The sequence below is a fragment of the Rattus rattus genome, chromosome 1 (genome assembly GCF_011064425.1).
Source record: "Rattus rattus isolate New Zealand chromosome 1, Rrattus_CSIRO_v1, whole genome shotgun sequence".
Classification (NCBI taxonomy): Eukaryota; Metazoa; Chordata; class Mammalia; order Rodentia; family Muridae; genus Rattus; species Rattus rattus.
In genome coordinates this window covers 3,970,562-3,993,405 of record NC_046154.1, presented here as the reverse complement: position 1 = coordinate 3,993,405, position 22,844 = coordinate 3,970,562, and the positions used below count along the sequence as shown (strand labels likewise).

Below are 22,844 nucleotides of genomic sequence, written 5' to 3'. Positions count from 1 at the left end.
GAGAATAATCTCCAGGCACCAATAGGGGACAGGGGGTAGAAGGGGTGGCTGGTCTGCAGGAAAGCTGGCATGGATGGTACAATGAATAACTTTGAGGGATGAAGTTGGTCTCAAGAGACCCATGAAGCCTGATGTAGAAAACTGAACTAGGTCTAAGGTTGTAAAGGGAATACCCTGGGCCTGAGACCAGGACATTAGTTCTGCCCTGGCTAATGTCCCTGGGTAACAGTCAAGCTAATTCTGTCTTCAGACTCTGCATACAGGTATACAAATGAGCAGCAAGAACTCTCCCAAACTACTTCGCAAGGTGGGTCAAGTGCTTGGGAAATCTATTTCTTCTCTCTTAAAAAGGATTCTAGATAGGCTTAAGACTTTACACCTTCACATTACACAAAAGTCATATACAAGAGTGAAAGATGGCATGCTCACATCTTGTCAGAAGAAAGGAAGAAAGGCCAAGAACAGATGGTGTCTGGAGGACCAGCCTAGAAATAGAGAGATGGGCAAAAGCTCATCACAGAAAGCAAGTGCTGCTCATAGTGTGGACCATGACTGCTTCAGTCAGCCACGATTCTGCTCCAGCACAATTCCTGGTGCCTATTTTAGGAAGAGCATGGCATTTTCTGAAGAGCAGTGTATTTCCAGGTATCTGGGCCTCTGGGCAGCTTTAGAGCTGCTACCTCAGGAAGGAGAGTAGTAGGCACCCCTCATGCTCCCATCCAATGGGAAGAGGAGGAATAGGTACCCCTCATGCTCCCACCCAATGGGAAGAGGAGGGGTAGGCACCCCTTCATGCTCCCATCCAATGGGAAGAGGAGGAGTAGGCACCCCTTCATGCTCCCACCCAATGATTCTTCGTCTTCCCTGTGAAGTTACAGGTAGTTTGAAGTCTGTCCTTCCCTCCTTCCCTGATCTAATTAGTCCTTGAGGACTCAGAAGCCTTGGCCATGTGCTCTGCTCTCTGAGAATGTCCGAAGGCTGAACAGCTGCAGTTTTCCAACCATTCTCACAGGAGATGACTTCGATTCTTTTCGTCGCTCTCTTGAATGATGACAGCAAAGGCAGGGTTTCGGACTATGCTGACCAGTGCAGAACGGGATAGAATAGGATGACCACCTCCTCAGATCTGAACTGCATACTGACACTCCACATCAATGAAACCCAATACTGTGTTAGCTTTCCTAGTGATTACCTCATATAGCAGGCATATTAAACTCCCTGCCCACTGAGGCACTAGCTCTCTTCGGAGGTCTACCTCACCTTCCTAATCTCATAGCCTCACATAGGTTTCTATTTAAATTGTACCCTGGTGAATTCAGACAACTAGCTTTCTGAGAATAATGGCTATATTACATACAGTCATGCATGTTGGCACACGCCCATAATCTAACACGTAGGAGGAGGCTGAGGCACATGAATTATGAGTTTGAGGTCAGCCTGGGCTATAGAATGAGTTCCAGGCCATTGTGGGCTACACAGTGAGAACCTGTCTACACAGTGAGAGCCTGTCTCAAAAAACCAAAATGACAACAGAAAGATTTACATCATATATATATGATGTCCTTGGTTAGTGTGACACTGATATCTCACAGCCCCTGTGGCTCCTTACCTGACTGTCAGTCAGCCTGGCTTACAATGCACTTCCAGCTTTTCCTCTTGATTTTACACTGCTAACAAAAGGGCTACATATTTCAAACATGCCCCAAGTTCAACATAACGAATGACAGAGCTACTGAATATGATCATGAAACACAGTGGCAGTCACAGTAATGTGGGCTGCTCAGATCCCATGGACATGTCTGAGTGGAGAAAAATTTGAAAGTATCCATTTGCACAGCTAGGACAGCTGGGGGTAGGGGAATACTTCAGAGAAATTACAGCAGGAAAAACAGGGTCCCTTTAGCTTGGGGTAGAGCAAGCAAGATACTGAGGGTAGAAGGGTCTTGCTTTCATTGTAAGCACAGCCAGGCACTCTGTGATATTTACAAGAGCTCTGCCTCATCCCCCCTTTTACCTGTTCAGCAGAGTGAAGGATCCACCTTCTCACCTAACCCACCGATTGCCAAAGGACCGTTAACTTTGTATTTGTTAATTCCCCAAGACCCAGTGCTGAGGCTCTGCCTAGGAAGCCTGGGGTAGGAATGGGCAGTTTTCAGCTCTTAAGTAGCTGGTCAGAAGACTGCAGCCCTCAGTGAGATGGAGCCTCCCTTTCCTGTATTGTCTGCTCAGGATAATGATGGTGATTAAGGGATGCTAGGGCAGAGTCCCAAAAGGGCCATTCCTCCCACTGAAGACCGAGGCAGACACGGAAAGCCGATCACATCACCTTTCTCATGGTACTAGGAGGATTCTTTCTCAGAATCAACCTTTGAAACACAATGCCCCAGTTAGCCACTACAGTTCAACGGGCATTGGCACTTATTTTTATGTGCACTGGTGTTTTGCCTGCATGTATCTCTGTGTGAGGGTGTCAGATCTTGGAGTTACAGATGGTTGTGAGCCACCGTGTGGTTGCTGGGAATTGAACCCAGGACCCCTGGAAGAGCAGCCAGTGCTCTTAACTACTGAGCCATCTCTCCAGCTCCAAGGGTCAATTCTTACTTATCACCCATACTTTGTGTCACTTACACCCAAGAGGGTGTAAAGTGGTTATGAAGGGACATCCTTTGAGCTCTCACAAATAGCTGGGGCATTTAATGAGGCTTCAGATGAGGTTCTGGCACATGTCCTACACTGGGAATCTATTTCTTGTTTTGAATCCTAATGGCATTCTTCCTGACAAGATATTTGGACTATAATCTTTATTTTCCATGCTGCCTGGCCAAACATAAAAGTAAAAGCATTGCCCACGGCCAAAAGAGAAACAGCTACAGCACAGGCAGCTGAGACAGAATGAAACGAAAATGTTAAAATGGCCAAAGCACACAGAATATAAATTATATCTCAATAAATTTATACAAATGAACAAAACTGAACATAATCAAAGTAATTATTTTTTTCAGATCACGAGAAGAACAAGCATGTGTATGTATGTGTTTCTCTATCTAAGATCGTGAAGAACTTGGGGTTGTCAGCAGCCCCTGACTCAAGTCAGTAATTCCCATTCGGCTGAACACTGGGTAAGACAGTGTGGATTCTGAAGGAGGCTGGAGAGATGGCTCAGCGGTTAAAAGCACTGGTTCTTGTAGAGGACCTGGGTTTGGGTCCCAGAGTAGATACACATGGTGGCCCACAACCACCTAGAACTTGGGTTCCTGGGGATGTGATGCCCTCTTCTGATCCCTGCAGACTGCAGGCACATACTCGGTACACAAGCTAGACACTTGTATACATAAAATAAGATAAACAGATCTTAAAAAAAAACCAGAAGAATATACATCTAGAGTGGATCAGAGCACAGACTCTTCCAGGCCATAGGCTAGAGACTATTCCATAAAATATGCTGGCTCTATAAGATGTCAGTAGTGTAACATTAAAAAATAATGCTCTGGGCTGGGTGTGATGGTGTGCTCCTTTAGTCCCAACATCTGAGAGCAGAGGTAGGCAAGTTGCTATATTTTTTTTCTTCAGGCCAAGGCTCCATAGTGTGATCTTGTTTCAAACAAAACCCAATTCTGTATGAAAGCTTGGGGAAAATTGTGCTTAACACTGAGTTTAACAACAGTTGATGCTGCTGCTTTACTGCAGGACTTCTTGGAGCCTTTAAATGCTAGTGAACTCTGCAGCAGGATAAGTAGGCAGTATCTTCCCAAGGAACTGGGTAGGAAGCCCTTTTTATCATAAGCATCCCAAAGGATCAATATTCTTAACAACATACCATAGGAGATGCAGCTGTAAGCCATTTTTGGCTGATGACTCACTAATTCTTTTATAGGAATACAATTAATATGGGAACCATAAATAACTCTCACCTCACAGCTTCTGTTACTCAGTTTTTGGGGGTTCTCAGAGTGCCAGTATGGAGCCGGTGCTGGCCTGGAGTTGGCCATGTGTATCAAGCTGGACTCAGACTCAAGAGCCCCCTGCCTCAGCCGCCCTAGCATTGGGATTCCAGGTGCATATCCCAGAGCAGTTCAGTGCATCCTCTGAATGAAAACACTGAGGATTCATTTATTTTTTTAAAAATATTATCTATCTATCAATCATCTATCTATTTATCTATTTGTGTGTGTGTGTGTGTGTGTGTGTGTGTGTGTGTGTGTGTGTATGCAGTATGTATATGAGGATGCCTACAGTGGCTAGAAGAGGGTATTGGTCCCCTTGGATCTGGAGTTCTAGGCAGTTTTGAGCTACCTGATGTGAATGCTGGGAACTGAACGTGGGCTCCCTTGATGAACAACCAGTACTCTTAGCCAGTGAGCCATGTCTCCAACCCCATGGGTATATGTTTGTGTAGACTGTGCACATGTGCCTGCCTGTGTGTATACACATTTGTGTGAGCACGTCTGGGGGCCAGAGAGCAATGCTGGGTTTTTCTCTTATCACTTCCACTTGGTTTTTTGAGACAGGCTCTTTCGCTGAACCTGGAGTTCACAGACTGCCTGGGCTGGCTCCAGGGAGCTCCAGGGACACACCAGTCTCTGTCTCCCCAGTTCTGGGACCACAGGCTCACGGAAACAATGACACCAGACTTACTGAGCTACACTTCTGCTTCCTTCAACCAGAATCTCAGGGTAACTGCCTTAGCCTGATCCTCCTGGTTCCCACCTCTCTTGGGGCTCCTTGTATCAGTTTTCTCAGTCAGCTGAAAGGCACAGTACAGCTAACCCCAAGAAGTGGTTTGTATGCTCCCTTTCCAGGCACAAGGTTTGTCTTAGGTTTGTGTTGCTGTGACCAAAAAGCAATGTAGAAGGAAAAAGGCTCAGTTCAGCTTACAGTTCTCAGGTCATTCTCTAACCCTGAGGGAAGTCCAGGGCAGGAGCCTTAAGAGAGGCACTAAAGCAGAGGTCATTATTGCTTGCTGGCCTGCTATTCCTGGCTTGCTTGGCCCACTTTCTTATACACCTCTAAACCATCTGTTCAGGGGAGGTACCACCCGCAACTGATCACTAATTAAAAATACCCCACAGGTTTGCTTACAGGGCAGTCTTATGGAGGCATTCTCTCAAATGTGGTTCCCTACTCTCTGATATCTCTAGCCTGTGTCCATCTGATAAAACAAGCAAGCAAACACAACAGGACAAGGCTCTACCTGCTGTGCACTCCCCCACCCGGGGTGTGTGTGTGTGTGTGTGTGTGTGTGTGTGTGTGTGTGTGTGTGTGTGTGTGTGAATGGATGTGGATGCTTGTGGAAATCAGAACATGAGAGATGCCCTGTAACTGGAATTATAGGCGGTTTGGAATTACAGGTGGTTGTGGACTACATAACATGGGTGATGAGAAGCAGATTTGGGCTCTGTGAAGAGCTGCAAACACACTTAAGCACAGAGCTATCTCTCCAGCCCACCTTTATTTGCTTTTTGAGACAGAATCTCATGTAGTCCAGGTTGACCTCAAACTCACTGTGTAGTTAAGGATGACCTTGGATTTTGGATCCTTCCGCCTCCCTTTTCCAAGTGGTGGGATCACACACGAGCATTTCCACACCCAGTCTTGTGCAGTGGTGAGGATGGAATGGAAGGTTGTTGCTCAAGCTCTCTGTTGACTGAGGTAGCCTCCACACTGAGTCTACTCAGGTACACTTGCTCTTTCCCGGAAGGAAGTGCGGCCCAGAAGCTAATCAAGTTCAAGCAGAGAGGTCTCTACTTTCAATTCCTGTTCATTCTGGGCTACCAGCAGTTGAAGGCAATGGGTTGCTTGAGGTTTGTGAACGACTCCACCTGAACATCAGCTACCATGGGATCACTGGCCTGCAGAGCCACACTGGGGCCATCCGAGAAGCCAAGCCACCCGTAAGAGAAGTGTGTGTCTTTGGCACCCCTTGCCTGCAGTGAAGTAGCACCAGGCTTCAACTCAAGTGCAGCCTGCAAGGTATATGAAATGTTCTCACAAGAGGAAGGTGTGTTGTCCTTTTCTGGTTGTGGCTCTTGCAGATGATGCTGTAGCATGCACATATTCATTGTAGAATAAACCAGTGGAAGGACCTAGACACCCAACCAGAGATGATGAGAAGTCGGGCCCGAAATCTCTGCAGATTACACTGGAATCCCGCACTTGGCAGATGGAGGGAGAAGGATCCAAAGTTCTATGTCACCTTTGCTTACACTGTGACTATACCTCGCCTATCCACGGAGGAAGGGAAGAGGACAGGAGTTCAAGATCATCTTTAGCTACCTATTGCGTTTGAGGCCAGCCTGGTTTACATGAGTCTCTGTCTAGAAAAGAATAAATTAAAAAACAAAACAAAACTCTGGTTTCTCTTCCACTCAGTGAGCCAGGCTGCAAGGGAGAAACATTCAGAGAAGCACGTATGTATCTCAGTGACTCTTTGAGGCTGAGGGGTCACTGTCATCCTTCTGCGTGTTTGTTCAGAACTCCCGAGTCCACTATGATCCCAGAAGTTGTGCAAAGGTAAAGAGACACCTTCTCTGTTATAAGAAGTCTCTAAAGCAAGAGTGCAGCTTGCACATTTCCTGAGACGCTTGGTGATAGTCCCTTCCCCCATCCACATCCATAGCAGAGACCTTGGGGTCATCTGGTTTCCTAGCTCTCCACAACACCTTTGAAGGGGCTCCAGATTCTGCCATCCCACTTTACTCACGTCTGTCCCCTTCCCCTCTCTACATCTGCTTAAGCTCAGACCTTATCTCTCAGACACCTCTCTACTGCCTTCTCACCCTCCAACCTCACCTTCTTCAACCTCATTCACCACGAAAGCAATTACCTACGCTCAGATGTGTTTCCTACAATAATAGCCTTAAATTTGTCCCAAATGCCCTCTAGTTTCTTCCTCCATGCCCACTGCCTGGGATTCTTGCCTTTCCTGCACCATGTCAGACTGGTGCTCCTCATCCTCTTCTAAGAGCTGGTGAGCACTGTTGACTCTGTGACAAGTAAGTCCCCCCTTACCATTGGACCAGAGCCCATCTCTGCAGGCACTGAGCCCTTTTTGGTTCTCCTATGGTACTTATTATCTATCCCACATGCCTCAGTCAGCCCTGCTCTGGGTATACTCCTGCCTTGAGAGTCTCTTTTGTTGATCCCAACACAGCATCTAGGTTCTTTCTTAGTGTGTTTTTGGAGAAAGAGCTGTGTAGGTAAAGACTAAGGCCCTGGCAAGCCCAACCCTAGTTTTCCAAAGAGGAAGATGGAGAGAAATGGCTTCTCTCCAGGTTCTATCCTTAAACTGACAAACCATCTGACCTCAAGGAACATCTTAAAGGCACTTAGACCAGAGCACACATATACTGTCTCCCACAGTGCTGGCTGCTTTCTTTGTGATGCTCTTCTTCTTTCAGGGGCTCCTGTGGCCCAGCCATTGAGTTAACATCCTGGCAATCCTGAGCCCTTAGAGTCAGCAGACAACAGAAGTCCTAACTTCCTCTTTCAGCTCCAGTCAGAGGTCAGGATGGCAGCCTTCTCTTACTCTCTCCAGATTACCATGCATTCCTGTTCATTCTGGCATGTATCTATGTCAATATTTTAGGAAGATATGACATATATCTGTCATCATTCTGGAGATCCATAACCAGAGCCCTTACTTGTCTCCATATCCTTACAGTACTAATTCATGAACTAAGCAAATGAGTTAATGGGTAATCTGGTTTCAGTGAGGCTAGACTAGCATTCTCTGAAGCATGCAACGACCATGTCTGTTGCCAGTGCCATTCTGTAATCATCTTATGCCTCTGACTGAACAGGAGGCAGAGTATTGCTTGATGAAGTTAAGTACTCAAAAGCTCTGAGTTTTTCTTGCAACAAATCTCTTCCAAGACGTAGACGGTATGGCTACACCAACCAGCTGAACAGACAACAGGTCAGAGGGCCTGGGCCTGCCCTTCATACCAATAGCAGCCCACATATTACCCAATTGCTCAGCAATTGAGCAGTTGAGCCCTGGGCATCAAGGAGTTTCCCTGGCTCCGTGAGGTGTGTGGCACAGCTAGCACACATAATGGGCCATTCCGATGTTTCTGAAAGACAGACGGAGCAGGAGAAGAGCCTAGGGAATAGGTCACCAAGAGGAGCTCTCCTTTCTTTTCTAAGGAAACAAGAAGAGACCCTGGGGAGCTCAGAGACAGGCTAGGGCCTGGTTCAGCTGCTGAGATGCAGCCAGGCCAATTAAATAATTGCAATGATGGGGAAAGAAGGGAAGCCGCTCCTTTCAGGCAAACTCCCGCCCTAGACAGGAGGCTCTAGGCAGCTGTGGTAACAGCAGCAGCAACAACAGGGCAGGGATTTCTTCGTCTGCCTCCCACTAGCTGAGAGCTAATGCTTAAATTAGCACCTTGGAAACACCCAGATCTACTGGCTGCACCTTCTCTCTAGCTGCTGCCACTCCCCCAGACTCCTTTTCAAGACAAGTTTCTCTTTCAAGTAAAAATAAAGAAAAAGATGCTTCTCCTACAGCTCACCTTCCCAAGAGAGGAACGGCCTTCTGCATTCTCTTACTACTGTGGGTGGGGAGGGTTATTTTGATGATGGGGCCCAAGACACAGGCCTCTGTCCATACACCCGGGTCCTGAAAGGACCAACGGGGCCAATACTGGAGCTGCCTTATCTTTTCTTGGGGTCTAAGAAGGCTGACTCCACTCTGCTCTCGGGCTGCTTACTCACAGAGTGAACAAAAGAAATAAACTTTTACTGAACCGTGTGCTTCAGCAGGGCAGGGCCCCAGCTGAACTTATGTTGCTAGCCACTGTGCCCCTGATAGCTTGTGTAGTTATCTAGAACAGAGTAGATGTTCAGTAAGTATTTGGTAAATCATTGTTCAGAGTCAATATATCAGGCTTCATGATATTCTTTGGAAGGCAGAATGAGGAACTATTGTTTAAACACTGAATGAATAAATAGGTTATCTCAGTTCAAGGAAGACTTCCTAGAGGTCTCCATAAATAATAGCAAAAACTGGAAGAGATCACAGGTGAATCAGAGCCTGGGACCCTAATTTGATGTCTTTCTCCAAACACCCCTACATTCTACTCTGTGGTGTGCATCTTGATTCCTTATGACCCGAATGAATGTCCTTGGGGAAATGCTACACAAGATTCTGCTGTTCTCAACGGATTAAAGGACACTTAAGGAGTTTGGGGTTGGGGGGTGGGGTGGGAGTATCTCTAGACTCCAATATGGGAACAGAGTCAAGAAACAGGACACTGTCTTTGACCCTCAGGTGTGAGACTATATTGCCATTTCTTTAAGATTCCCTCAGCCTCGGCACAGCATTCTCTAAAGACTGCTTTAGCCTTCAGAAAAGGGCGTGGGCAGCTATAGCTATCCTAATAGGCACCTCCTCACCATAAACCTCTCTACTTAAGGACCACACAAACCAAAACAGCCCTGGAGTCTTCTGCCCAGGATTAAGAAAGAATACCAGGAAATAACAGAATCCCCAAAACCAATTGCACAATCCTGATGACTTTATTCCTTCTTCTCCTTCCCTGGTCAGGTATGATCTTGGGAACCTCAGATAATAAACAAGAACTACCTCCTCTCCTGGACTTACCAGAACCTCCGCCCCTCTCATCCACACATGATCAGCTTAGAGCTGGAAGGGTATCCTAGTTTGAAAACAAGGTTAGCTGAACAGGGAACCTATGAAGTTCTAACTCAGCCCAAGGTCCTTCTTTACTTCCACAGAACAAACTTTTCCCTGGAGATTTTCTGTTTCCCAGCTAATTCCGTAGTGGCATCAAGATAGGAAAAAGTCCTGCAGCATCTCTCAGTTTAATACTATGCACGTCTATAAAGCCCATCTGTTTCAGCTTCACCAAACGTAGAAGACACTCATTGCCAGCTCCAAGGCAGTTGATTACCCAGCAAACTACCTGGCATGGAGATTGCCATACTTCCCACCTTCCCACTTGGCTACTGTAATAGGCAAGTTCCTTCTCTATGAAACCACAAAGCATACCAGTCCATTTGGGAGCTGAAGGCCCAAGGGAAGAACCTATTCTGGGCCACCCTGACTAACTAACACAGAAGGAAGAGACTTAGGGAGCCCTCAAGCTTCAGGAGTTGGAGAGCACGGGTCAGCCCTACCAGAAAACAAGGCATCCATTACCTATTGGTTCCTGGCCTATCGCACCTCGTTTTAGCTCTTACTAGCACAGGCCCCAAGGTGGGTTAAGCGAATGAACATGGCCTCTACATTCCTTTCCTCTCCCTTCTCTAGGTCAGCTGGCTAGGCCTCTGACTTTCCTACCCATATGCCGACAGCAGTGACAGTCAGGTAGCCTCAGGGCAATGGCCAGCAGGCAACGTCTTCTTTAGGCCATGCCTCCACAAACTGGCATCACCCTCCCCCTTCCATCCCCTCGGCGCCGGCATCGATGACATCATTCCTGCCTGACTCCAGGACCACGGACCGGAGGCAGGATCCCCGCCCAGCAAAGACTCCATGCACGTAGGCCTAAGATGACAAGGGCTCTTCCGAATTCCGAACCGGTCGGCACAGCCCACTCCAGCACAGCTCCACCTCCTATCCTGGAGACACCTTAGCGTTCTCATGGATACCCTTGATTCTCCATCTCGCCACCGCACACTCTTCTTCCCTTTCCCGATTCCGATGCCCCCAGATCGAAATGGGCTCCTCTCTCGAGAGGAAGGGAATTCCCAGGTCCTGCAATGAACCTCTGTCCCCACTGGTGCCTGGTTCCTGCTCAGCTTTGCTATCTTTATCTAAAGGACCGGCGGGCAGGTCTCTCCTTTTCTAAAGGCCTATTTCCTTCCTCCCTAGACTGACCTGCTGGTCTCCTCCCTCGCCCTGAGCATCACAGGCCTTGAGGGTTAACGCCTTTCTCAACCCGACCCCTGGGGCCTGCTGCCAAAGATGCTCTGTGACAGACATCCTCCTAAATTAGCCTCCACTAGCGGTGTGCAGTATAGTGCTTCCCTTGGTCCTATCGGATGGCGTTCTGCATCTGCTGACCGTGCCCTCCGACCTTCCAGGTCCTTCGCTCCCACCGCTGGTAATCTCCCACGGTTTTCTCGCTCTGCAAGTCTCCCTCCCCGGCAAAGCGTTTTCAGGACTCCCTCCACCTTATCAGATGGCGCCCCCTCGCACAATCCCCACGGCCTAGTTCCTTCCCTCCCCTCCGGCGGCGCCCCTCCCGGCCCTGGCCTGCCCGCCGCCCGCCCCCTCACCAGCGGCTGCATCTCCGAGTGCGCGGTGGGCACCTGGAACCGGTCGATCTCCTCCATCATGGTGCCGGCGGGCGAGCGGGCCAGGGGCCGGGCGCGGCCAGGGACGCCGATGCGACCGCGCGGGGCGGCGGCCCCAGAAGCCCGGCAGATGATGCAGACTAGGCCGCCCTAGACCAGTCGGGCGGATAGGCGGATGGAAGGATGGACAGGCGGCGAGAGGCTCGCGGAATGACTGAGACCGGCGTAGCTCCGTGGGGTTGCCTAGAGCTACCGCGGCAGTAGCCCCGCGGAGCCGCAGGTCTTGCCTCGCCTCCTCCTCCGCCGCCGCCTCCTGTCAGCAGCTCAGCCACTGCGGTGACTCTGCAACTCCACTTCCGGGTCCGGGACACCGCCCGGATCCTGCATTATTCATGAGAAGGCGGTGTCTGGGCGCCCCAGCCCTTCCCACTTGCGGGAGCTCCTTGCGCGGAGGGCGGACTTTCGCTGCGGAGGCGGGGCTTAGCGGAGCCAGAGGATCCCTGCGCGTCCAAGCCCCGCCTCTTCCCCGTGCCCGGAGGGGCTCTAGGTGCGCCTGCGCGCTCGGTGCCTATCGGTTGCTGGGTAACCGCGTCAGGGAGGAGCTGATGCTGTTCTACAAGGGCGCGAGGACCCACAACGTCAGCTGTCCCTGAAGAACCCTGGTGACTGGGAACTGAAGTGGAAGAGAGTCTGCATTTCCTGTGTGTGGAGGAACTTCTCCCCGGGAGAGGAAGCGTTTTGTAGGTTTTGCAGGGTTTGAGGTGCTTTCTAATTTTTGCGGCAATGCCCTCGAAACAGATTCGTAAGCAGGTAATGTCTTACTGTGGCCTGCTGTCTTCTGATGACCTCTGACCTTAACCGCCAATTATTTCCTGTTGACCTCCAACCTTTCTCTCTCTTGTGTTCCCACTGACCTGATTCTCCTGTTCTCTCTCACAAGTCCTGCCCTTCTCTCCCAAATTTTCCTGAACCCACAGTCATTTTACTTTTAAGCGAATCTGTATTTTCTTATTATTTCCAGCTCTTCACAGACCCGTCTTGTCTAGTCTACCCCCTTAGACCTCAATATTCCATTCAGTCCCTTCCTTGTTGCCCTTTCATTCTTGTCCCAATGGATTTTTTGTTCAGCACTGCTGCATGGTCCGTGCTGAGTTAAGTGCAGACAAGAGGCCATTTGCCATGTGGGAACTCAGAAAGGGGAACACGAGAAGTGCACAGGAGACCCAGAATAGAACAGATCGTATACAGGAGTTTGGAACAAGAAGTCAAGCAGAGAGGAAGAAGAGAAAGACCCTTTTTTTTTTTTTTAAACTGTGTTCCCTGCCCTCAAACACAAATCTCCTCCTTATAAGACTCTCATCCACTTAGCCATGGGAACATTAGCTATGTCTCTGTCACCTGGCAAGATGTCATCCCTCCTCACAGGAGATTTGTTACTCCTCCCAGAATCACATGCATGACAAGCTAGTCTCAGGTTCTCGAGGAGCATTCTGGGATATAAAAGAATGACAGTGTCCTGCAGAAATTGCTTTTCTAACTTCTAGCAGAGCTTCTAACTTTTAAAAAAATGCTTTTCTACACTTGAGCCTAGGTATATTGAGATTTGGAGAGCAAATCTGTGTCCATGATATTTAAGACTTCACATATTTCGGTAGTGATTCTTGTATATCAATCTTGTGCCCTCTGCTTCTTTTACACGCATCATCTACAGCTGATCGGTATTAGAGCTCTGTAGCCTTTAAGAGGCTGTCTATCCTTGTATTGGTCATGCCCTGGTTTTATGTTGAGGCAGAATCGTGATTTGAAACTCTTGCTCTGTGCTTAAGGCAGCTGACCCTTAATTTATGGACAGTTTGTTTTAACTTGACATTACCAAGGTCGAGGTAGCTATATATAGTAAAACATGCTTTTGATGCTTCAGGTTTTGATAGAGTTGTTATATCGATACAATCAAAACATAGAATATGTCCTCAATTACAAGAAATTCTCTGTGCCTTAGTCCAGTTGAGTTCTTCCTACCTCCTACCCCCTAAGCACTAGTCTGCTTTCTCTTAACACAGATGGATTTTTTTTTCCTAGCAGCTCATAATTTGAACAGAATGAGTTTCTCTAGTCTTATTTGGGGCAACATCAGTGACTAGTTACATTGAAAACAGAAAGAGGTGACAACAGAGAGGAAGGAGAGAACACCTAGGCCAATGGGCCCTGCACACATCAGCACTGTCTGCTGGAGGGAAGGGGTATTTTAGTACAATTTAAACACTAGGGTGTTGTCAGGAAAGGCTAGGTTGTGCTTATCATGATCTTGTCTCACTGAGATTCAATTTAGATCAACACTAAGCCCTAAACTATGGGATAAGTGGGACGTGCTTGAGACATGGTTTCTGTCTCCCAGTATAACAGAGAACAGAAGGATGAAGGTCTTATTCTTGGGTTGAAGGAGAGAGAGGCATGCAGGTGGGGACAATAGGGAGGCCTCAGGGAGGAGGGCAGTAGGACTTAGGAGCTCATCCTGGTAAGGGAAGGCCAGGATTGGGACAGTTAGAGGACAGAGAAAAATTTAAACATATTGGTCTGGTCACACTGCCAATCAGAAGGTGGCTGCTGAGACCATAGGCATCAGATACCTGTGGAGCTAGAATTATAGATGGTTGTTAGCCACCCAACGTGGACTCTGGGGATCAAACTCAGGTTTTCTGCAAGAGCAATGTGTGCTCTCAATGGCTGAATCACCTCCCCAGACCAGCTTTGTAATATTTTCTCTTGCTCTCAAAGTCTCAAAAGTCTAACTGGGTTCCGAGGGCCCAGATGTCCCTGAATGAGCTGTCATCATTACCCAGTGTACTTCAGACCTTATCATTAACGTCATGAAAACTCTCCCATCAGCACACTGACCCGCTCTCTGCCTCTAGACTGATATCCACAGTATCTTTCTGCTCGAGGCCCTAGAAACTGCTCTTGCTCCGTGGCCTTTCCTATCTACCTCCGTCTGCATCATCTTTCCCTGCCCTAAATTTCCTTTTCCTTTCTTGTGTGTCTGTTGAGTTTCAACATGGCAGTCATATTTTCCTATAAAGGACTAAGCCCACTTTCTGGAAACAGAACAGGGTGATATGCCTACCACTGGGTAAAGTTTGTTGTAGCAAGGATCAAATCTGTATTCTTATTCATTGTTGATCTCTGGAACGTGGATAAAACCTTGCATACATTTAATTCTGAAAAGGAATTGGTTGGATATTAATCTGAATGCATGAGCTCATCTTTTGGGAGTTTTCCTCTGAGTGTGTTTGATGGGTAGGAAGGAGTGTGCCTGGTATGGGAGTCAAAGCAGGGAGCTTAGTGGTACCTGGCGGAAAGGAGATGCATGTGTAAACATGTTCTTCTGGTTTCTCTGTGTGCGGCTGCTCTCGCAACAGGGCTTTGAATGGTTTGGACTTGAACTATGTGCATCTGTGGCTTAGGAGACTAAGAGCTTATGAAGTCCTCATGAGGTAACTACTTCGTTGTATGCAATAACTACAGATGGGTTGTCACTGCCAGGTACTGTCCTAAGTATTGGTGACACAGAGTGAAACGAAATGGAGGTAAATTGTCAATAAATAAATAAATAAATAAATAAATAAATAAATAAATAAAATACAGGGCGTATTAGGTGATAGTAGGTGCCAAGAAGAAAAACAAACCAGGGTGATGTAGATGGACATTTAGGGGGCCAGATGATTATAATTTAAATAAGGAACTCAGAAAGAGCCTCACAGAGGTGAGAATAGAGCGAGGGCTTTCAGAAAAGGCAAGCAAGGGGTATGGCATCATGGGAGTTTGCCAGGATGTGGGGAGGGAGAGGGAGAGCCTTGGGAAGGATGGCATAGCAAGTGTAAGCTCCTGAGGCTGGGGCCCACTCCTTGTGTTTTGGATTGGCAAGGAAGGGAAACAAGTAGTAGGAAATAGTGTAGGGGAGGTGCCTCTGGCCTGTCTTGCCTTTACCCCCGCCACACACACAGTTAATCAAATAACTCACACCATATTAAATCGTTCATGATGGCACTCCATGAATCATAATTTGTAATTAAAATGCATGAATGCCAGGCACCATAAACCATGACCAGCTCCAAACATCACTGGTAAATGCCCCAGTAACAAAGTATCCTTCCTAAAAACGGTGAGCATGCCAGCTAACTGTGTGTGTTATGTGCAGGGGCTTTGCAGCGTTGCCAAACATTGCCTGGCAGGCAGACTTCTTAGTAGAAAACCAAATTAGAGTCTTCTGTGAACTCCAGTTAAGAGCTAATTTTAGTTTATGACTAACAAATTTTAGTACCCCTTTATAACTCAGTTGGTTATCATTAAAAGGGAGGAAAAAAAAAGGTCTGGGATTTCACACCATTTGCTTATAAAAGTCCAAGAAAAGGGATTTACAGTTGGACAACTTTGTGGTCTTACAAGAAACCCTCCTGGGGCAACACTTTCAAAGACAGTGATCTAGATGAAAGGTGACCAGGCAGGGGGAAGGGCAAAAAGAGAGCATTAGGTAACTAAGAACTCTCTTCCTGGGCTTTTCACTTCATTCCTTGTAAATCTCTCTCAATTACACCACTACCACTCCCAAGCCCACTCTACAAACCTAGGCTACCCAAACCTCTGCTCTTTCTTCACCTTCCACGCCCTCTCGAATTCATTCTCCACCTGCAAACCAACCAAACCAAAACAACCCCCTCCCCCCAAAAACAAAAACAAAACCCAAGTGCTAGCACACAGCAAAACCTTGCTTTAAAAAACAAAAATCTGGGCCAGTGAGATGTGAGAAAAAGGCTTGCCATCTGAAACTTAAATTCTACTTTGAGAACCCACAAGTGGCGAGAGAAAACCAATTCCCAGAGTTTGTCCTCTGACCTCCATGTGCATGTTGTGGGCACACAGACACAGACACAGACACAGACACAGACACAGACACACACACACACACACACACACACACACACACACACACGAGAGCACCCACACAAGTACATGAATAAACAAATAAATATAATTTGAAACAAAACACCAAATCTTTTCAAACTGCCAGTCTAATGAGGTCGTCCACCATTCAGAACTCTTCAGTGGCTCAAGTCTTCACTCACACAGGAAATCCTAAGATTTTTAACTCAGAGCTCAGTCTCCACATTCCATTCTGCTGTCTCCTGCCCTGTTGTCGAAGAAGACAGAGCTAAAGTTCACTTTCCTTCATCTCTCTGTGTGTATACATACATACATACATACATACATACATACATACATACATACATACATTATCGTGCCCTACGCTCCTTTCCTCCACAGCAGGCATCATGGTTCGTCATTATTCACTTGCTTGTGTGTTATCGGATTGTCGTATGTCTCTCCTGATGCAGTATGCTTGTTGGAGCAGGACTTGTGGATTTTTTTTTGTTCACAGCTATTTTTTCAGAATGAATGAGGGAATATGGTTGGGGAGGAGGTACCATACCATGTCTCCTCACAGTTACTCTGGGGGAAACAGGAAAATCTTCTGAGAAAAATACCAAAGTTTAAGGTACAAATAGACACAGACAAATCCAAAATGGAGAATAAGAAATAACCAAAGACGTGAGATGATGGTGAGGCAGGGTAGCTGTCAGCTGCTGTCAGCCATGTGGCCTGGTGCTACAGTCACTGGAGAAAGCGCTGAGACATGGCCTTCAGATGCAGTGATTAGGAATTCATTAAGGACTTAGCAGAGAACAACTTCAGAGGTAGAATCGAGACTGTGAAGTAGAAGGCAGTGAAGACCATATGGGCAAGGATATATATATTTTTTTAAAGATGAAAGTAAAACTTGAATATATTAAGCCCTGTGGCAAAGGGTCCGGATGGAGAGAAGTTGAAGATAAAGGAGAGAAAAATTGAATTATGACTTGATCCAAGTCTCTGAGAAGGTGGGATGGGATCGGCACAGACAGAAGGAGGGATGCTTTGAAACAAGGGAGAAAAAAGGGTGCATGCCAACGATGATAATTTTGAGGTTTCGTGGCAGGAAGTTGAGAGGGTTTTCTCTTCTCTTCCCCTAATAGTGTTACGGAATTCCTTCTGGAAGTGATAACTAGAAAACAAATTTTGCCAATGGCTGTTCCATTTTGTTATGATTACAGTCATGCTATTTTCAGAGTTATGGTCTGAGGTTTGTCATGCGCAATTATCAGATTACAAAACAGCTGTGAGTGTTTGAGGCCAGAACTCAGTCCCACCCCCGCCCCCACCCCGTTCTATGTGGAGCCTAACACATTGTTAGTATTTGGGACATGCCCGGTACTTGAATAATAATGGCACAGGGCTCTCGCTTGGGCTTACCATTGGGCTTTGCAGCCTGCACGAGGATGACGAAGAGTGATGTTGGCTCCTTGGTTCCAGCTGTGAGCGAGCCACATGAAATTGTTTCTGCCGGTCAGGAATGTGGATGGCGTGCTCCATCTTCCCAGTCCTTGAGCACTGACAGGGTGGTATGGGAGAAGCAGAGAATGTAGCTGTTGATCAAACTTTAGTTCCCCTTCTTTGAGTTGTCACCATGCTTTGGATTTGCTAGATTTTAATGCCCATCGTTTATCTTGCCTCCCTGCCTTACGAGCCCATGGGCATAGAAAACAGTGCAGCTTTGTCCCCTTAGCTGTCATCCAAGGCCCTGCCTCATGGTTGCTGGGTGAATGGTTAGTGGCTGAGTGAATCAGGACATGAGTGGCTAGCAGACGATGCAAAGCTATGTATGGCAATACTTTGAACACTAACTTCTTTCTGCCCACAGAAGTTGTTCATGCCACCCTTATCCTCACGAAAGCAGTCCAGTCCCAAGTACAAGCAGGGTGGGTGTTTAGCTTAGGCTCCTCCCCCTCCTATCACTTACCTTATACCCATTTTCTTACTTACCCGCGCTCTCCATGTATCATGTATTCAGATCCAGCCCTGGAGTATAAATGGACCAAGTGACCTGTGGGTCCTTGAGTGGACAGACACATAGGTTTATACTTCTACCTTTATAACAAGGACTTTAGCCTCTCTCCCTAGAGGGCCCCAGCCATTTCTTTTGCCATTATAGGCCTAATAAATTCTGAGGAATAGGTTTACAGCCATATGAACCCACTGTAAGTCAGTCCATTGTAGAGTATGAGCTACTCACCCTATGGGCACTTAGCTGACAGGGAGCTTTGTCTCAGTTGCTGCCTAGCACTTCAAGAAAGTACAGCACACAGCCCCGGCACAGGACGGGAACACGATTTCAAGTATGGCCTGTACAGCTTGCATACCACTTTCGTCGTCATAGGTTGCAAAGACTTAAGTCAGAACAGCATACGTCAGAGGCTGTCTGTATCGTAGGCAAGTTCTTTGAGTTGTAAAGAACAGAACCTCCCCCAAGTCAGCTCAAACAAGGCAGGTGGGAGAATGCACAAAGTGTCTAGGGAGGGCTGTGGACGGTAACATAAGCATAAAGCTATCCCCGCCGTGGAGTTGGAAAACCGTCATTCTGTCATTCTACAGCAGATGCAGAGGCCCGAGGCTTCGTCCTTAACTCACAGCCGCTCTGCTTTTTTTGGTGACGGCTCTTTCCCCCAACCAGCCACTGTTTCCATGGTCCCTGCTTCTCCTAACTTTAGTGTTCCCTGCTCATGATGTTCACACTGGCTTTCTCCGTCGCATGAGCATGCCACCAGCCCCTCCGTCTCGCCCTAGCTCTCTGTGGCACTGGTTCAGACTCTTAGGGAAAGGGTCTGAGTGACCTTAGCTTAGTGAAGTCAGTCATGGAGTCTGTTATCAGGCTCTGTGCGGAGACAAAGCCACAGAGCCAAAGCTGGGAGCAGGCAGTTTCCTCTAGAAAGAGTTACTCTTTTTTTTTTTTTTTATTGGTTCCTTCAATGTAAAATATAACCTGGTTACACTAAAGTAACTTTTGTGTTGTTTCTGGCAAGTCTTTTCTTTCTCCGGAATTGTGCATGAAGGGGCCTCAAATTTCTTCTAGTCCAGTGCCTTCATTCAGGGCTGATATTTACATTACAAAGGTTAGGTCCTTTACAAAAGCCTTTACTGTAGAACTTAAAAATTAGCCCATTTCTGTGGTGAATTTTAAGATATCATATACTTTCCATGTAACTTTTAAAGATGTTACTGTAGGGAACTTGCATTCTTCCCACCATGAGGCAGTAATTCCTGACTTGCCCCCACTGTAGATGGCTATAAATGTGAACACGATTTAAGGCAGTCATTTTAAGGCACTGAGCCATGTGCAGTACAGGACATCGATTCCTCAGGAAGGGGAACACCCAGTGTGAGTCACACATTTACCATTGCTCTCTACCTCTCGGGTACTTTCTTGATCATGGCATGGGTGTGTATGGAGCAGAAGACAGATGCTAAGGGGAGCCTGAGAGGGGGAGAAAGAATCTGGGGAGATTGTGAGAACGGGCAAAGACTTTCAGGCAGGCTTTATAGACATATTTACAGAATTAAAGACATCTCTGTCTTAATGGACAGATAGAAAATCTTAGCAGAAACATACAAACAATAGGGAAATGCACTATCAGAAATGAAAATTTCATGGATGGCCTGACAGCTATCACAGTGGACTGCGTTGCTAAGCAATGCGTTTGGTATCTTAGGTGCGTTAAAAGCATTTGACTCACAATGGGTTTGTCTGATGTAACCCTGCTAGGAGTAGAGGAACCTCTGTATACACACCTTCTAGTTTGCTAGGCTATAAGTGCATTCTGGTACATGGGTGAATGGAAACGATCCAATTTGCAGAACCAGATTTTTTTTTAAATGAAGCTTTAGTAACCTGTGGGAATATGTCATGTGTGTAATTGGAATTTGTATGCTGTTAGAATGCAAGAAGGAAAAATAAGAGGAAGAAAAAATATGAAGAAATAGTGTTCAGAGTTTCCCCAAATAATGGGAAGCCTTTGGGATGATGAGGAACTCATTGAGCACAAGCAGGTTACACACAGTAGAGTCAGGTCTAGCCCCTGATAGTAATGCCTTTGAAAACCAAAGTTAAGAATGAAGCATTCACAGGCTGGCCTGTGCTCAGCAGTCTCCTGAGGATTAGACTCAGAGGGCCCGGCAAGCATCTTGGGGTCCCATGCTGCTGTAGAGCCTGTACCTCACGGGAGGGGGTGGTCTTCATAGCCTGGTCTGCTATTCCTGCTGCTTCACTCAAAGCCTCAGCCAAGTTTCCAGTTCACCCCACCTTGAGGTAGAAGCACTTCCTGGGGTTGGGAGAGCTGGTTCCCAGGAATCTCCTGAAGGTAACCTGACCCTGCTCTGCCTAGTGCCCAGGGCACAGAGGGAGTAGAGTGAGAGCTGGCTCTGGGCCTTGGCACCCTGTGCCCTTTCCTTTTGCCTCAGTCCACACATTTGCCACTTCCAAGGAAGCCGCTTTTAGTCTGTGCAATTCACATTCTTCCTAGTAAGCTTGTAGTTTTTCACAGATCTGGTTCAAATCCCTAGTACAAGAAAGGAAGGGGGGAAGGAAGGAAGGAAGGAAGGAAGGAAGGAAGGAAGGAAGGAATTATCTTAGAAGAGGGAGTAGGGAGAGAGGGAGACATATTGCTTACAGGGAACAGTGATATAAATTATGTATTACTTCTCAATGGAGTCCAGACACGATGCAATTATATATTTAAAGCACTGAAAGAAATTACTATTAACCCAGAATTCTCTATCCAGCACCTCTCAAGAAAAAAAATAATAGGGCAGTGAGACAGCTGAGCATGTAAAAGCTCACCCTGCAGAGCTGAAAGCTGAGTTCAGTGCCCAGAGCCCAAGAGTTGTCCCCCGACTTCCACAGTGTGCACTTACACACACACACAGGCACACACACACACAGGCACACACACACACACACACACACGCACACAGGCACACACACACACACACACACAGGCACACACACACAGGCACACACACAGGCACACACACATATACACACAGGCACACACACAGGCACACGCACACACACACGCACACGCACACACATGCACACACACAGGCACACACAGGCACACACACTGATAAACAACAACAATGATAAAAAGGGTCCCTCACAGGAAGGATGAAATACGTTTTCAAGTAAAGCGAAGCTGAGAGGATTTACTGTCACCATTCATCCAGACACGATGGACTGGTGATAGGAAACACGTTGGTAAAGGCAAACAAAACTTCCCCAACCTGTCCAGTAATTTTAAAGACTATGCGACTATTTAATGCAAAAGCAATTACTATTATTGTTGTCAGGTGGTGCCCCCAGTGTATGTGGAAATGGAGTATGTGACAACACAGGGAAAGGTCGTGGTGATAATGGGATTATAACATAAAGCTGTTGTAAGTGGGCTCAGTGATGTTCTCCTGCATTGGTAGGTGAAGTTTAGGCCTTGAGACCCTGTCTACAAAACAAAGCAAAATCCACTATTGTTGCACTGTGAAATGGTATACTATTTATACTATTTATTTCTTGGAAGACAATGATCACATTGTGGAATGTAAAGTGGTCTGATGTTCTTTCCCATTGTTTTGTGTTTTCTTGAGACCACCTCATATAGCCAAGGCTGGCCAGAAATTTGTTATGTACTCCAGGCTAGGCTTGAACTCTTAATCCTCTGTTCTCTATATTTCAAGAGCTGGGGGTACAGGGGTTCACTACCACACCTGGTTTAGTGTCTTATTCTTGGCAGATAGTGCGTGTTGTAGACCTTCCAACAACTCAGGCACACATGTTACACAGAGGCACAGATGAGAAAACCAACGAAGAAAGGGAAATAGAACACTAAAGAAAAATTTCAACTAACATCACACAAAAGGAAAAGATGAGTAAAAATCAAATGTCGAAAAAACCCCCTCCACCCCACCCAATCCCCAACACGAGAACATAGTAAAGGCCAATCAGTACCTTCATCCAAGAGTAGAATTGATCAGACTAAGGGAAAAAAAGCTGAAAGCCAAGCTGTATGTTGCCTACATAGATAGGGTTTAAATGTAGACACCAAGAGAATATAAAAGATGGGGGAAAATATACTGTGTGAGCCAGGCATGGTATACACCCATAACCCCAGCACTTCTGAGGTAGAGGCAGGAAGATCAGGAGTTCAAACCCAGTCTCGTGGCTACCTAGTAGTTCAACGCACTAGCTGAGTTACATAAGGGCCCTGTCAATAATAATGATGATGATGATGACAACAACGTTAACAGCCTGCAACACAAGTGACGAGTATGAGCAGTCTTCTTTATTAAACAAACAAAGTAGGTTTCAAAACAAGAAGTATTCCCATTTTATAACGATGAAAGGTTAACTCAAGAGAGGAAAAAGAAACCCAACAAATTGTATGCACCTACTATTAGAACCTCAAAATATGTAAATGAAAAACTGATAGATCATGGGGCTGGAGAGATGGCTCAGGGGTTAAGAGCATTAGCTGCTTTTCTGAGGACCTGAGTTCAATTCCCAGCACCCACATGGTGGCTCACAACCATCTGTAATGGGATCCGATGCCCTCTTCTGGTGTTCATAAAGACAGAGCATATATACATAAATAAACAAATCTAAA

The 22,844-nt window shown here is 46.7% G+C and overlaps 2 protein-coding genes across 7 annotated transcripts in view; one reads left to right on the top strand and one right to left on the bottom strand.

Annotated features, from left to right (window-relative positions):
- The window catches only part of Fam219a (family with sequence similarity 219 member A), a 50,194-nt gene extending 38,588 nt beyond the window's left edge, over positions 1-11,606 (bottom strand). For 4 of the 6 annotated variants that reach the window (XM_032892288.1, XM_032892299.1, XM_032892321.1 and 1 more), the window contains exon 1: positions 11,245-11,593. In XM_032892288.1, coding sequence (XP_032748179.1) covers positions 11,245-11,304 — 60 coding nt within the window. In that variant the 5' untranslated portion in view covers positions 11,305-11,593. Of the gene's footprint in view, positions 1-11,244 lie in introns of all 6 variants that reach the window. The other 2 variants (XM_032892338.1, XM_032892310.1) reach the window with 2 other exon arrangements.
- Positions 11,607-12,045: 439 nt separating this feature from the next.
- Dnai1 (dynein axonemal intermediate chain 1) overlaps positions 12,046-22,844 on the top strand; it is a 67,803-nt gene continuing 57,004 nt past the window's right edge. The window contains exon 1 of the mRNA XM_032890220.1: positions 12,046-12,072. Within this exon, the coding sequence (XP_032746111.1) occupies positions 12,046-12,072 (27 nt within the window). The remainder of the gene's footprint in view (positions 12,073-22,844) is intronic.